The following is a 15038-nucleotide window of genomic DNA, read 5'->3' as shown; positions in this document are numbered from 1 at the left end:
TCACTCACAAGAGACTGGTTAGATTTCTGTGGATTGGTTCATCTGTCCATCCACCCGTGCACCCAACCGGCCAGCCATCCAATTACAAAATGTATTGAGAAACTCCTAAGTGTTAGGGCCCTGAGCTGGCATTCTTGTTCTGAAAGTGACCACAACAACACTCTGTTTTAGTAAAATCCCTTTTTATACCCTTTATCACAATATATTTGGAGATTAATTGCATCACGTGTCTGTTTGGAAATTTGGAAATTTGCAAATGCCCTGTTTTCTTTAATTTTTTACTCTTTCCTATTTGTTTAAAATATCGGGTAACTTTTGAATGATTCAAGCCAATTTGTGTATTCCTTCCAAATCAATAATTTGTTTTATTGAGACTTGCTCCCAGAATGCAGCTTCAAAAAGTATTTAAAATGATGGATTTGGGGATGGGAAATGATTTGGGCACTCAGCGGGATTCTTCTCCTACTTGATTTTCAAACTATATCATGGAATGTTGTTCTCCCACATACTTGGAGAACTAGTCTCCCATAAATACAGCACTGAGTTAGTTTTATTCAGATTTTATCCAGAAATTAAAAAATAACTCCAATACTCCCAGTTTTCCTCTCTCTACCCAATTCTCATTGGTACAGGTCTTCAGAGAAGCCAGAGTTTTTAAGATGAGTGTCAATTTCAAGACACTTCCAATTTCAAGACATTTCTTTGAGCCAGAGATCTTTTATCAAAGATAAAGAGGCTTGGAGTAAAAATATTTTTTTCTTTTTCTTTTTTTAAATTGAGATAAAGTTCACAAAATAAAATTCACTGTTTGAACTCTTTTAAAGTTTATAATTCAGTGGTTTTTAGTGTATTCATAATGTTGCACAACAACACCACTAATTCCAGAACATTCCATCACCTCAAGAAGAAAGCCTGTACCTTCCAATTCTCTCCTCCAACCCCTGACAATTACTGGTCTATTTTCTGTCTCCATGGATTTGCCTATTCTGGGTTTTTCATGTACATGATATTATATAATATGTGACTTCCTTCACTTAATATGTTTTCGAAGTTCATCTATGTTTCAGTACTTCATTCCTTTTTATTGCCAAATCCAGTGTAGCACATTCTGCTTGCTCATTCATCAGTTGATGGATGTGTGGGGTTGTTCGCCCTTTTTGGCTACTCTGAATGTTTATGTACACATTTATGCATAAACATAGTGTCAGTTCTCATGGTATATACCAGGAGTGGAATTGTTAGATCATATGGTAATTCTGTGTTTAACTGTTTGAGGAACTGACAAAATGTTTTCCATAGAGGTTGTACCATTTTACATAAAAATATTTTTATATGTATTTGCTGTTGTGTGCAAAGTATTTTTTTCTATACTAAATAGTCCCTTTCCTAATTTCAAAAGGTGAAAAAACAACAAAATGAAACCAAACAAAAGAAAAACTCGAGGGAGTTTTAACTTGGATTTTCAAGGGCAAATGTTACGTAGTGGAAAATGCCGCTTAACAAAATGAAGCAATAATTTCTTATACAAGCATTAAATACACCTTTTTTCACTTCTCAAAAATATATTTATGACAAATAACTAGAAATTATTTTTATTTCTAAGAATGAAATTGATATTTATTTGTTTAATCATCACTAAGATTCTCATCAAAAAAATTGAATTTCCGTTTAGAAAATATTTCCATTACTATAAATGATGAAAGTCATTGTTTTCAACATTATAATGCTTGTTCTGTTTTAAAAGGTATCTTTATATTTAAAATGTTGTGTCTTACACCCTTTTTTATATGTAATTACACCCTGTTGTATATGTAACATATCCAAACTTTAAACCCAGGACATAGAACCTCACTTATAAGTCAGAGTCTTCTGGAAGAGAAGAGAAACCTGACAGAATTTTTTTTAAGTACCAAGACTTGAAGTAACCCACGCGCATGGCGTCAATAAGGTGCTCATTCAGTTGGATCAAACCCTCGGTCACAGATCCCTGGTGAGTGTCCTTAATGCAATCATTTGCTTTTATTTGATAATTTCTCCTAACCATTGGTTTTATAGTTATGAATCATCTGAATGTTTCATTTGTCAAAAAGCCAAATTTTTCCAGAAATCTGTGCATTATGCCTGCTTTTTGGTGTGTGATTCGTTTTTATTAAACACCAATTCTCTCTACTCTCCCTGAATCACACCACATCATCACCAATGGGAAAGACACTCATCTAAAGGCTGTAGATTGGTGCTCTCTTACTAGGTTTGAATAGTAAAAACGTTCCTGATGTCCAGTGCAGCAGGGGCCCTCTAACTAGCAGAGATACTAGAGGGTACTTCGCTAGTATGGTAGGCAGGGTAATAATAGCCCCTGAGGAGGTCCACATCCTAGTCCGTGGATCCTGACAATATGTTCTGTTACAGGGCGACAGGGAATATGCTTGTGGGTGACATTAAGCTTGCTCATCATCGGACCTTGGGGAGATTATTCTCGGTTATCTGGATGGGCCCAGTATAATCACAAGGGTCCTTAGAAGTGAAAGAGGGGGAAAGGAGGTGAGAGGCAAAAGAGATGGGACAATGGAAGCAGAGGCCAGAGAGATAGACAGCCATTGCTGGTTCTGAAGATGCAGGAGACCATCTGAACTACTTAACTCTTCCCTAACTCTTTCATATTACTTTCCTTCCCTTCCAAACCATCTCCCCAGTCCAGATAGGTTTTCTTCCCTCCTCTCTCCTTCCAGTTGGTTCCACTTAATGTCATCCAGGGTACACTGGTCTTTGCACTGTCTCTGAACAAAGCTGCCTCCTTCCTTCACTCCTCTGCATTTCATTCAGAGAGTCGCCTCCCTTCCCTCAGCTACTTATCTGGGTCTCGCCTTCAGAGTGTCCCCAGGGCCCCAGACCCAGTGGGGACCCCACTAAATGGCTGTGAGTACTTCCTGACTGATTAGCAAGAGGGAAGGGAATGATGACAACCAGAGAGAGGATAACATCTATCTTGTCACAGATGACAGCTGCCTATTAGAAATAAAAAGAAGCTTTCTGGGATTTGTTCCTTTGTTCTTTCTCTGTTTGGTTTGGTTTGCATGAAAATGAGCAGTTTAAATTAATCCCCTTTTTTGCTATTTTATAGGTCACTTATATTCATCCTCTTTTCTGTACAACATGTATATGGGGTAAGTACATTAATTAGCTCTAATTGCATGCATTACTCTCATTATAAATCTTTTTGTTTCAAACAAACCACTCGGTGGGACTCAGTTTTCTCATCTGCAAAGTGAAGGGTTGGACTAGGTGAACTCTGAGGTTTCTTTTCTATTTTGCAGTCAAGACTACTTAGCAATAATTGCCCACATATTGGAGATTTCTTTATTTTATGACATAATCTTTTTTTTTTGACATAATCTTTTGTTAACATTTTTTTGTTTTGTTCTGTTTTTATTTTATTTGTTGTTGTTGTTGTTGGAGAGGGGCAGGAAGCAGCTGGGTCACTTCAAGATTAAATCAAGAAATATAAGATTAAATGTGAACATTTTGACTCTGGAGAAAGAGAAGCCTAGAATATTCTGTAACAAGATCTCTTTCTTCTGCTTCCTCACTGAGGAATCAGAGTTACTAAACCCCACCCCAGGCGCTTCTGGGAAATCACACCACGGACCGCCTGTAAGGTAGACCTTGAGACAACTGCATGGGTTCAGTCACGATAGAGCACATCTCCATCTGTCCATCCTCTCTAGCTTGGATTTATCCAATCCAATTTCTGTGATTATTTAAGTTAGTAACATAGGTCTTTTCAAAGCCAGTCAAAATAGGAAGTTGCCTTCTGGTCTCCTTTTCCTACCAGTCAGGAACAGAAAGCACAGGCGTCAGGGAATCAGAAGCTCTCCCCAAGCAGGCCTAGTTCACACGCATTTGATTGCCTCATCTGAAATAATAAATGGAAACCCATTGAAATATATATGTCTGGATTTTTTTTTACCTGATTTCTCCATGTTTATTTCTGTATTATATTATTTTTTTCCCTATTGTAAGAGTCTACAGAGTCTTAAATTTCACTTCCTTTGTTTCTTATGCTCCATATGAGTGAATAAAATTCTTGAACCAGACTGTTCTAGCCTGGACCCTCCTAGAGGGTTGTGCTGTACAGAGGTTTTAGAGATTTTGCCCCAAAAGTAGCTTATACTGTAGTTGGGTTTGAAAGGTGGTGATGTAAATCAATGCAGTAGCTACGGAAGGCAACTTGGCATTATCCATCTGAATTGCAAATGCATAACCCTACTAAACACAGGTATTTTCCTTTTTGGAATTTGTCATACATATTTATACTGACTTGGGCATAAAGAAAATGCCCAAGAATACTGGCTGCAGGCGAGCGTTCAGGAACAAGAGAAGGGAGATAGGTCTGGTTAAACAAGCTATAGTACTTCATGCGATGGAGAGGGGTTCTGTTAAATTGGAATGATTTTGAAGATGTCTGAATAAGAAAACAGAAAGGTACAGAGAAATAGACCCTTTGGGTTAAAATAAAACAAGACCAAAATGGCCAAAGAGTGCATCTATGTGCGTGTACATATGCCTGGGTGTATACGTGGGCATGTGTGTGCACGTGTATGTGTGTACATGTGTGCATGTATATTTATATGTGTGCACATAGGTTTGTGCCTGTGTGTGTATGTGATCATGGCATGAACGTGCTCATAACTATCCAGACCCTGAGGGAGAACAGTGACTGCCTCTCCTGAGCTGGAAAAGAAAATTTCTTCTTCCATTACATTTTTGCCCTATTTGAACTTTTAATTTTGTGCAAATGTTGTTTTTCAAAAAAAGAAAAAATAGAGGCAGAAATGTAGGACTGGTTATTAATCTAGAAATTAATAACTTCTTAAACATTTTATTCAAGATAAATTTGTTTAAAAATATCTGAGATAAAATGGATAGGAACTTTTCCATTTTCCTCTTTGAGGAGTAACATTAGTTTTTGAGAATGCCAGTGTGTTCTTGGTGAATATGGTTTATACTTTGAATGTTGCCTTGTCTGGGATATGGTCTTTATCTTTTTCAAATGGGTTTACACGATCTGTTTTTTGAGATGCAGCTTCTTCCTTTACAAATGCCTCCCCCTTTTAAGGTGGCATTTATTGGGAAACATGTAACGTAGAAGAACTTCAGAGACTAAAATTATCTCTTGCTTTTTCTCTTATCAGTGCTAGTCAAAGCTTTATATGCAACTATTTCTTTTTCTTTATTAGAATCTGCTAACTTATCTAATTTATTTTAAAACGATTCTTTCCTGAAATGTAATTTTGCTACAAACATCTCTGTGATGCTTGGCACACAGTTAAGTTTAAAAAAAAAAAAAAGCCAAAACAAACAAATAATAAGAGAACAAACTTGCCTTTATTATCAAGCCAGCTAATCAACCAACCTTCTTTTTCTGGTTGTTTTGATATCTCACTGAACACATAGTAATGAATCCCAACCTTAAGTGAACCCAAGTGTTCCGACTAGTTATTTTAAGTGTTTTCATGCTGTCCTGGACCTGGGCTATTTCATTTTTTTTTTTTTACCTTATCAGAGTTTTGAACTTGATGTTTCTGCATTCATAGATAACAATGTGACTCAAACCTCAAGAGGTATATATTTCTGAAAGTTCAAATACATTCTTTAACTTAACTCTTGTCAAGGTTTACATTCTTATATACTTTCAATGACCCTAAGGAGTTTTGTTTATAATAATGTGTTTTTTATTAATGCTCAATTTAAAGATTTTTCTTTTGGATTGCCTCTGAGCATATTTTCCCATAAAAAAGAGGTCTAAATTGTGTGATTGAAAAAAAAATGCATTTTGGATAGACTCTTTCCCCCCATACTCATATTCATATACATGTGTATGTGTACACATGTGTATATTCGTACGTACACTGCTCAGATGTATTTATGTATATGCTTATGCACATAGATGTGTATGCATGTATAGAGTCTCTCCATCAGAACTATAACTATTGGTTCAAATGTTTTATGTTCCCTACCATACTTTGGCATAAAAGCTTAAATTTATAGCTTTGAGTGTAAAAGATCTATCGATCATAGAAATGTGTGGTTAGTACATAAGAGTTGCAGTGAGGACTGGACCAGCAAGATGATGAACTAGGTGAAGATTATCCCTGGTGCCCTTCTGATATTCCTATCCACACTCTTAGCTCCTAGCATCTGGAGCTGCTTTTGTCACTATTCCCTCCCAACCCACAGCCCGAGGCTCTGAAGGAATGCTCAGTGTCCATTGTCAACGCAGGTGCCTCGTGGTGGCTGTTTTGTTGTTAAGCAGTCAACTTATGGAAACAGTTACTCTGGGATTATGCTTTTGTACCGAAGTGACAGATGATTCTGGATACAGACAATGAGGATTTGTGAGAACAAGGGGCTGATTCTTCCCAAAGGGTGTATGTGTGTGTGTGTGTGTGTGTGTGTGTGTTTGGAGGAAGCATGAACATTAAGAAAATATGTGAGTGTGGAGTAACTCTTTAAAGAAAATTTTGGAGAGAAGTTAGGGAGAAGTGGAGAAAGTGCCCAAATGATTCAAATTCAAGAGTTTTCTGGTTGAGCGACACATTAGAAGAACCATTTTGGAGTTTCAGCAACTTGTGGGAAACAGTTGTCACGTGAAGTTCACAGCTGTGACTACAGCAGTGACCGGGAAGGACTCAGTGTTCTTGGAGGGGCAGCAAGAGGGTCCTAAAAAGCAGCCAAATTTATAATCTAAGTGAGACAACATTGTGTGCTTACAGTCTTCCTAACCATATAACTTATATTCTAAGATTATGCACAACTTAGTAAGTGATATCTTGCTAGGAGAGAGACAGTGCAGAAGATTCTGGCCCGTGAAAAGTGGGTTCAGAAGCAGGCTTTTTTTTTCTTTTATTGTTAGCTCACATGAACTTTTATTTTGCTTGCATAATCATCTTCCCTCTTATCAAGCCACAGTGTAATTTCTTTGCCTTTTTATATATCAACATTAGCCTTTTATTTTCACAAATCCAACGGTCAAAGTATACTGTGGAATTCTCATGGGTTAGGGAAAGCAAGGGGTTTGTTATAATGTACACAACAGGTACCCAGCTAAGTGAAGAACACTGCTTTACTAAACCAGATGCTTCACTTTCCAGAGTGGAAAGAAGTTTGTGGGTCCTTGCGGAGGAAGAGATTGCTCAGTGTGCCAGTGCTTTCCTGAAAAAGGGTCTCGGGTAAGTGATGTAAAAATCTGCATGGCCGGTGGGAGGGAGAGATGGGGAGTTGCTAATCAAAGGGCATAAAGTTTCAGTTGTGCAAGGTGAGTACGCTCTAGAGATCTGCTGTACAACATCTTCCTACAATCAACAATAATGTAATGTTCATTTAAAAATTTGTGGCAAGAGTAGATCTCATATTAGGTGTCCCTACCACACTAACATTTTTTTAAAAGACCCACATGGACAGCATACTGGAATTTGAGCCCTTGTGAATGCTTCATACTAAGGAGTCACAGATTCTTAGCATGTTCTGGTAATTGTCAGTGTTGATAGGTTTCACAATTAAAGTTCTGTGTATCCTGATAAGAGATCCCAATTATATTACACTACGTGTCATGCTTGGAAATGCAAGCTGTGATTCACCCAGTGTTTTCTAGTCTTGTGAACTGCCTTATGCAAAAAGGGTCCTCATGTCAAATGGTCCATACTTGGTCACCACCATCTTAAAACTCAGGTTGCATATCAGCATTTTTTTTTTATTTATGCATCTTTTATTTGACTTTTTTTTTCATTTTATTTATTTTTTCAGCGTAACAGTATTCATTGTTTTTGCACAACACCCAGTGCTCCATGCAAAACGTGCCCTCCCTATTACCCACCACCTGTTCCCCCAACCTCCCACCCCTGACCCTTCAAAACCCTCAGGTTGTTTTTCAGAGTCCATAGTCTCTTATGGTTCGCCTCCCCTTCCAAATTTTTTTTTTTTTTAATAAACATAGAATGTATTTTTATCCCCAGGGGTACAGGTCTGTGAATCGCCAGGTTTACACACTTCACAGCACTCACGATAGCAAGTACCCTCCCCAATGTCCATAGCCCCCTCCCCCTCTCCCAATCCCACCTCCCCCCAGCAACCCCCGGTTTGTTTTGTGAAATCTTGCCATTTGCGACAACGTGGATGGAACTAGAGCGTATCATGCTTAGTGAAATAAGTCAATCGGAGAAAGACAACTATCATATGATCTCCCTGATATGAGGACATGGAGAAGCAACATGGGGGGTTAGGGGGATAGGAGAAGAATAAATGAAGCATATCAGCATTTTAAAGGCTCTGAGAAGTACTGCAGTGAGGGGGGAAAGAAGGCTTGTTTAACCTTACTTAGAGTGGTATATCTGGACCTTTGACTATAAGACCGTTTTTTGGGTAATATCTATTGAGATCACATGGAATAGAATTCTATAGTTGAAGTGATATCTGCTTCTCCTGTGTCAGGCACTGTTCTGTGTTCTGAAAGCTCTTCAGTTCTCTGGCTCCTCATGACAACTCTCTTACCATCTTATCATGCTGCATTTGCGGGGCAGAAGATCAAAGCTCAGAGAGGTTGAGGGTCTTGATCAAGTCCACCCGGGATGGCCCCCTGGGTGACTGTGCAAGATTCTCTATCCTGCCATGCATAATAGACCTCTTAGCTACTGTGTTTCAGGTCATTTGAACATTTATGGACTTCTCCCTTATATTCTGACAGCAGCAATTGGCCGCCCGCTAACTCATTTGTGTTGGAGCATAAGATCAAACAATTCTTCTGATTTAAAATACTCCCACAATCTTACAAGAAAAGAGCATGCTTCAGAAACTTCAGTTCTTTTGAGTCAGAGCAATGATTCTGTTGGAACGTGTCCACATCAATCCTACAGAGCATGACATTCAAAAAGCACAATTCAGTAAAGATCAGTCTACAAGGATGCAAAACATCTCCTAAGAGAAGGGACCTTGTATTTTCCCCACAGCTTCACTTCATCTGCACACAATGCATGGGCAATGTCAGAGGCTCCTCTGTTCAGCTGTCTCCCTGAAAGCTGCCACCCTATTGAGCTTCTGCTATGGCAAGTCCCTTTCTGTTCAAGACGCTTTGTTTCTTTAGTACTTCCCAAACGTTGGCACTCAGAATTTATCTTGAGGTTTTCCAAGTTGCCTTCATGATATAATTTAAAAACAAAAGAGGCAAACTTCTGGTTTTAAAATAAATAAGTCCTGGGAAAATACTGCAGAGCATGGTGACTGTAGTTCATAATACTGTTTTGTATATTTGAGAGTTGCTGAGAGTAGATCTTAAAAGTTCTCATCCCAAGGGGAAAAGGAAAAAAAACAACAAAACAAAACAGTAGCTGTGTGATGAGAGATGCTAAGGAAATGCCTCATGGTGATCTTTTGCAATATACACATGTATCAGATTTTGATGCTCTATACCTGAAACTAACATAATGTTATATGTCAATCATAGCTCAATAAAAAATTCTTTTAAAAAGCAAGGACGTCTAAAGCTAGCAAACTAGGAAGTACTTAAGCCTCTTTTACATAAATGTACACGTTATTTGGGCGTGGGGGAAGCCTGGATTTCATGTGAAATATTTTATTTTTTTTATTTTTTAATTTTTTTTATGTGAAATATTTTAATAAAAACATATGAAGACCATGTAAATAAGAAGAAAAAGAAACCAGTGCATAATATTAAGACCCTTTGAGTTTGAGACCCAAGAAAAATGGATCGATCAGCTTTAGGAGAGGAAGGGGACGGGGGCACCAGAAAACAAAGCGGAACAGTTGCTTGGATAAAGCTCTGATTTAAATGAGGCTGAGAGTTATTTTTAGTGGGGATATTTAGTGATGTCTGGAGAGATTTTTTGGTTATCACAGCTGGGTTGGAGGGCGCTACTGGTGTCTAGTGGGTACAGGCCCAGGGTGGTGCTCAGCACCTGCAACACACGGGCCAGCCCCTACCCCAAAAATTTACCCCCCCTCCAAATGCCCACTGTGCTGAGGTTGGGAAACCCAGCTGGAACGCTGCCACAGCTCTGTGAGGCTGCTTTGACACATAGTTTCATGTTTCCCTGCAAAGCACCTGAATTTCCACTTGCTAGTGTGTGGAAGAGGCAGGAGCCCGGCCCTGGTAGCTGACTTCAGTTGCAGCGTTTGACCCGCAATCTCGAGAGGATGATGATGCTCAGATTCAAACACCAGACCTTCATCATAACTTTGTGAGCTCGGGGCACCTGAGCCTTGGTTTCCTTGTATTCCCACCATTAGTCCTTTCTCTTGTGTTTCCTGGGATGTTTGGCAGTCACAAGCAACGCACCTGGCGTCCCATCACACAGCATATGGTGCCAGGGGTTGCGAGGGCTGACGGAAAGGGCCACACTCTGCCGTCCGTGTCCCCGTTCCTGGGTGGTCAGGGAGAGCAGAATGCACACCGGTCCACCTCTGCCCTTTCCAGCTAGACGGCCCCCACGCACAGGCTGCGAGTTGCTGGCGGCGGTTTCCAGCTGGGAGTCTGGGAGCTCGGCTTGTGCTTAACTGGGAAGTGGTATGGGCGTGAGGGCCCCCAAGGGCTCAGCAGTCAGCCAACTCACATACCATCTCGGGGCTGCGGTGACAGCTCAAGGGGGCCTAGAGAAACAGGAATAGATCCAGTTTCAGAGGGTTGAGGAGCCGCTTAAGGGGGCAGAGCCCGTGAGTGGCAGAGTCAGGCATTCCTCAGAAGGAAAGTATTCCCCTTTTCGGGGTGAATGCCTGAGTGAGTAGTTTAAACCCCGATCAGAACTGCTGCGTCTGGAGCAACTGCTGGGAAGCCAGGCTGGACCCGTGCCCTGGAAAGACAGGGGTTAGGGCTGGAACCGGAGACCCACGTGGGAGTTGGAGGTGGAGCTGGGGTGTATCCAAGGCAGGGAACCAAGGACGGACAGTTCTGACAAAGTGAAGTTCAGCTGCATCCATGGACCGTGGAGGCCCCTAGTCTAGCTTCACCGTGTTTTTCCACCAGCCATCCCTGCTTCTTTACTTTCGCCCCCTCACACCACCTCCCCCGCCCCCCGCCCCGGCCCCAGCTGCATCTGTTGAGCCACTCACTCCTTTGAGCCTAATCTGAACCTTCTCACCTGCCTACCCCTTTCTGGAATGTCTTCCCGCTTGCCCTCAGCCTCTGTCTTTCCTGCCCTCCCCAGAGGAGCTCTGTGGAGACCCCAACCCTCCCAAGGCATCCCCTCAAACTCCCCCCAGCCAGTGCTGATGCCCCTGGTGGGGACCCCGTTCCCTTCCTTCATACTGCTCGTACCTGGACCTGCAGCTCTGTTTGGTGTGAGCATGGATGCCCTTGACCCTCTTGCTGAGATCATAAGCACGCCCTCCTTCAAGGTGCTTGTATGGACACACGTACAGTGTTGATGTTGGCTCCTGGCCCACAGTGGACACCCTAGAATTGAAGCTGCTTACTTGTGTTTCACCCCTTAAGAACTGGGGGTCAGTTTCTTGTACTGTTTCGAGATGATAACGTTACATGGCACATTAAGGCAGTTAGTCATAAATCAAATACGTTAAAACCAGACTCCAGCCTGGGCAGGATCGGGAGCCTGGGTGGGTAGCCATGCTGTCCTAGAGCATGCCTGCAGGGACACCTACCATATCTGAAGGGGGAGATCAGAGTTAGCAGAGAGCCCCTCACCCCAATCCTCCCCAAACCCACACACATACATCCTTAAGCCTGTTACTAAATGCATAAACTCATGTAAATTCAAATTCCCTTGTGGTTTCAGGAAGGGTTAGAAATAAGTGCCTTGAGCAATGGCAGCAAACACAGCCCTTTAAGGGCTCAGGACCATCCTGGAAAGAGCTCCAGGTGGAGGGTGGGAGATTGGAATGCCTATGGCTTCTTCTTTGGGGTTCAGAGTCTCAGCTGGGAAATAAGTGTTTGTCCTGTGGGGCTGATCCTGTCCCTCCCAGCCCTAACAGCCTCAGGTTCTGTGATGTGGACGTGGCCTTTTACATGTAACAGCTATATAATCGGCTTCCAAAATATTTTGCGACTATGCCCTAACATCTCCCCTAACCTCATGGTAGTCCCTCTTTAAGGACATGAATGAGGTGGTATTGGGCAAGATTTTAAAGTTTTCTTTACTAATTTCTACGGAGGAATCTTCACGTTTTTGATGGTTGCCTCCTTGCAGGGGAAATTACGTGTCTTTACAGAATAGGATAGGACCTTTTACAAGTTCCACTTTAGTAACTAGAAGGATACTAAAACTCTTTCTCCAGCTTTTTCCAGAATAAAATATATATCCATACTGTCTTTTGTTCAAGGGAGTCTAGCAGCTATTGAACTGTTAACTGTTATAGTAAGAACTTTATAATTTGGTGGGTTTTATACAAGGGGTCAAAGAGCTTAAAACTCAAGAACTGTCTTAGTTTTTGCGGTTTGGAAGCTAAAATCACACATTAGCAAATCAGTGTTTCCTATGGGAATTTTAAATCACAAAAAATGTACAAGTATTTTTCCCCACAATCTCATTCATTTGTCCCATACACTCCTAAGAGCCTGCATTCCATGATAAAAATGGAATTTGCTTGGGGGATTTTAATTATTAACATTTTTCATTGTTAAATTATTTGCACACAAAGTTCTAGAACTCTATCTCTTTATCCCTCACACAGCTGTATTCTAGTACACTGTCGCCTGATAAATGGTACAGAGCAATTAGTTTTAGATCCCAAAGTTCCCATAACTCACTTATGCTATATTTTGGAGTAGGCTGATTCCAGTGACAACTGACAAATTTGATCTGTCACCAACCCCTTAGATTTTTGGTTCTGCTTTCTTCTCTTGCTTTCTTCTCTTCCTTCCACATCTTTCTCTTCCAAAAACGTCCTCCCTAGCTCATGTTGTCTCTATTGGAGAATTCTCTGAGAAATGAAGCCATGCCTGAGGGAAGTCTCAGGGGCTTTCCGGGGCCAGCAGGTAACTCTAGTGAGGGGCCCTGGGAAGGGATATTGGCCTTGGGGACCTCAGGGAGCTGGACAGTGCATGTGTCATGGAAAGGCATCAGGACCCAGAGCTTGAGAGAATACAGTGCCTACCGAACAGATTCCCTGGTACAGTCTAGCTCACCAGCTATTTACGACTTTGGCTTTGCTTGTTAAATGTTCCCCTGTCAGGAATAATAACCTTGATTTCCGAAGAATGAAAAATTTGCCGAAGTGAACAGAATAGATCTTCAGTTGCAGAGGCGGGAGGGAGTATTTCTGAGCAGGGCGTGGAAGCCAAGTGGGGAGAGTGAGGATACATGTCTATCATTTTATACTATTTGGTCTATTCATAATCATAGTGGTAGAAGTTACAGTGGTAGCTTGTGTCCATGTACAAGAATGACTCCAACTAACTAACATGGCTTTCGGTATGCTGACAGAGCTCACTCTCTAAATCTAGCATTTGTGCTTGAGAAGGCAGGAGAGAAAACCAGCTTATATTTGGCTACTGTGTGGTAGAACATGTTGTTTTTCCGAACAGGCCAGGTGTGCCGAAGCTCACCGGGGAGTCCTAGTGGCAGTGTGGTTGTGAAGGTAGGTTTTGGCGTATCTGCCCTGATCAGTCACCTCATTAAATGGCCAGTGATTTGCAGCAGAGCCTTTGACCTCCGCATGTGGAGTTCAATTCCATAGCAACGAAGACTGCTGAGCTCTGCGACCCAGCATGAGCTGAGGCCAGGCGGCCGCAGAGCTCAGCAAATGTGGGGACTACGCTGAACTTGAGAGGATCAAGGTCATTGCCAAAGGGGAGACAGTCTTTTTGGTGGTGAGAAATAAGGGCCAGCAATACAGGTGCTTCCCGAAGCAGGCCATATCCCCTGCAGGAAAACAGGAAACATTATTTGTAGCTCTAGAAAACTTCTCTAGGGCAAGGGTAACATCTGGCTAAATTAATTAAAATGCTGAATTACAAAGAAAGTTAAAGTAGATTTCTCCTTTCAAATACTATTTTTAGTAAGTTGCCAAGAAATCCCCAGAGGAAAGAGCTGTGTCTCAAAGGTGCTAATTTTTTTCATTCCTCTGTCCTAGGAGCTCATCTGCAATTCATTCAGCAGATGGCCATTCATTCATCCCATTCATTCATAGTCATTGAGCATTAACCCACCCCCCCACCCCCCCCCCCACCCCCCCCCCCCCCCCCCCCCCGGCCGCCATCTCGAGGCTTTGATGAGTAAGAAAGGTCCTTGTGGCCTGGAACTCAGAGACCAGCAGAAGGGACCGAGATGCACGTTCGGCCATTATTTCTGGGTGCCCGAGGAGTGCCAGGCACTGTTAGGAACTTGGGGGGTATCAGGGTAAGAACAACAGACAGAAAGCAAGGATCTCTCCCTGGGATAACTTGATGCCCTAATTCAGTTTTGTATGAGAGCGGGTGGCGGGCGGGTGGGGCAGAGACAGCAGTGGAATCAGAGGCCATCTAGTGATGGCCTGGCAGCATGTCCTGTCAGTCCCTAGGGCAGCCACAACAAATTACCGCATGCTTGGTGGCTTAAAACCACAGAAACATATCTTCTCACAAGTTCTCGAGCCAGAAGGGCACAGGCAAGGTGTTGCCATTGCCATACTCCCTCCACAGGCAAGAAGGGAGGCTCCATCCACTGCCTCTTCCAGCTTCTGTGGCGACTATCAGCATTCCTTAGCCTGTGCCCCTATCACTCCAACCTCTGTCTGCACACTGCACCACCTTCTCCTTTGTCTATCTGTGACGAATCTTCCTCTGTGTCCCAGGACCCGTCAGATAATCCAGGACCAGCTCCTCCTCTCAAGGTCCTTAATGTCAGTACCTCGTTTGCCATCTCACGGGCTTTCCACAAACCCCGGGGTTAAGATGTGGACATATCTTCTTGTGGACACCATTCGGCCCACTGCAAGTGTCTGGGCTGAGAGAACAGCCTCTGTTCGGTCCTGAAGGGAGAAGGAGACGGGCTGGCATGTTTGAGGAATCATAAGGAGCTAGAAAGCTTTGGCTG

The 15038-nt window shown here is 42.1% G+C and overlaps 1 protein-coding gene across 1 annotated transcript in view; it reads left to right on the top strand.

Annotated features, from left to right (window-relative positions):
• COL4A4 (collagen type IV alpha 4 chain) overlaps positions 1 to 15038 on the top strand; it is a 124213-nt gene that overhangs the window by 13669 nt on the left and 95506 nt on the right. The window contains exons 2-4 of the mRNA XM_046019313.1: positions 1838 to 1990; positions 3122 to 3164; positions 7152 to 7229. Coding sequence (XP_045875269.1) covers positions 1935 to 1990; positions 3122 to 3164; positions 7152 to 7229 — 177 coding nt within the window. The 5' untranslated portion in view covers positions 1838 to 1934. The remainder of the gene's footprint in view (positions 1 to 1837; positions 1991 to 3121; positions 3165 to 7151; positions 7230 to 15038) is intronic.

Source organism: Meles meles, chromosome 9, assembly GCF_922984935.1.
Source record: "Meles meles chromosome 9, mMelMel3.1 paternal haplotype, whole genome shotgun sequence".
Taxonomy (NCBI): domain Eukaryota; kingdom Metazoa; phylum Chordata; class Mammalia; order Carnivora; family Mustelidae; genus Meles; species Meles meles.
Note: the sequence above shows the minus strand (reverse complement) of the source record. Positions and strands in the feature narration are given on the sequence as shown.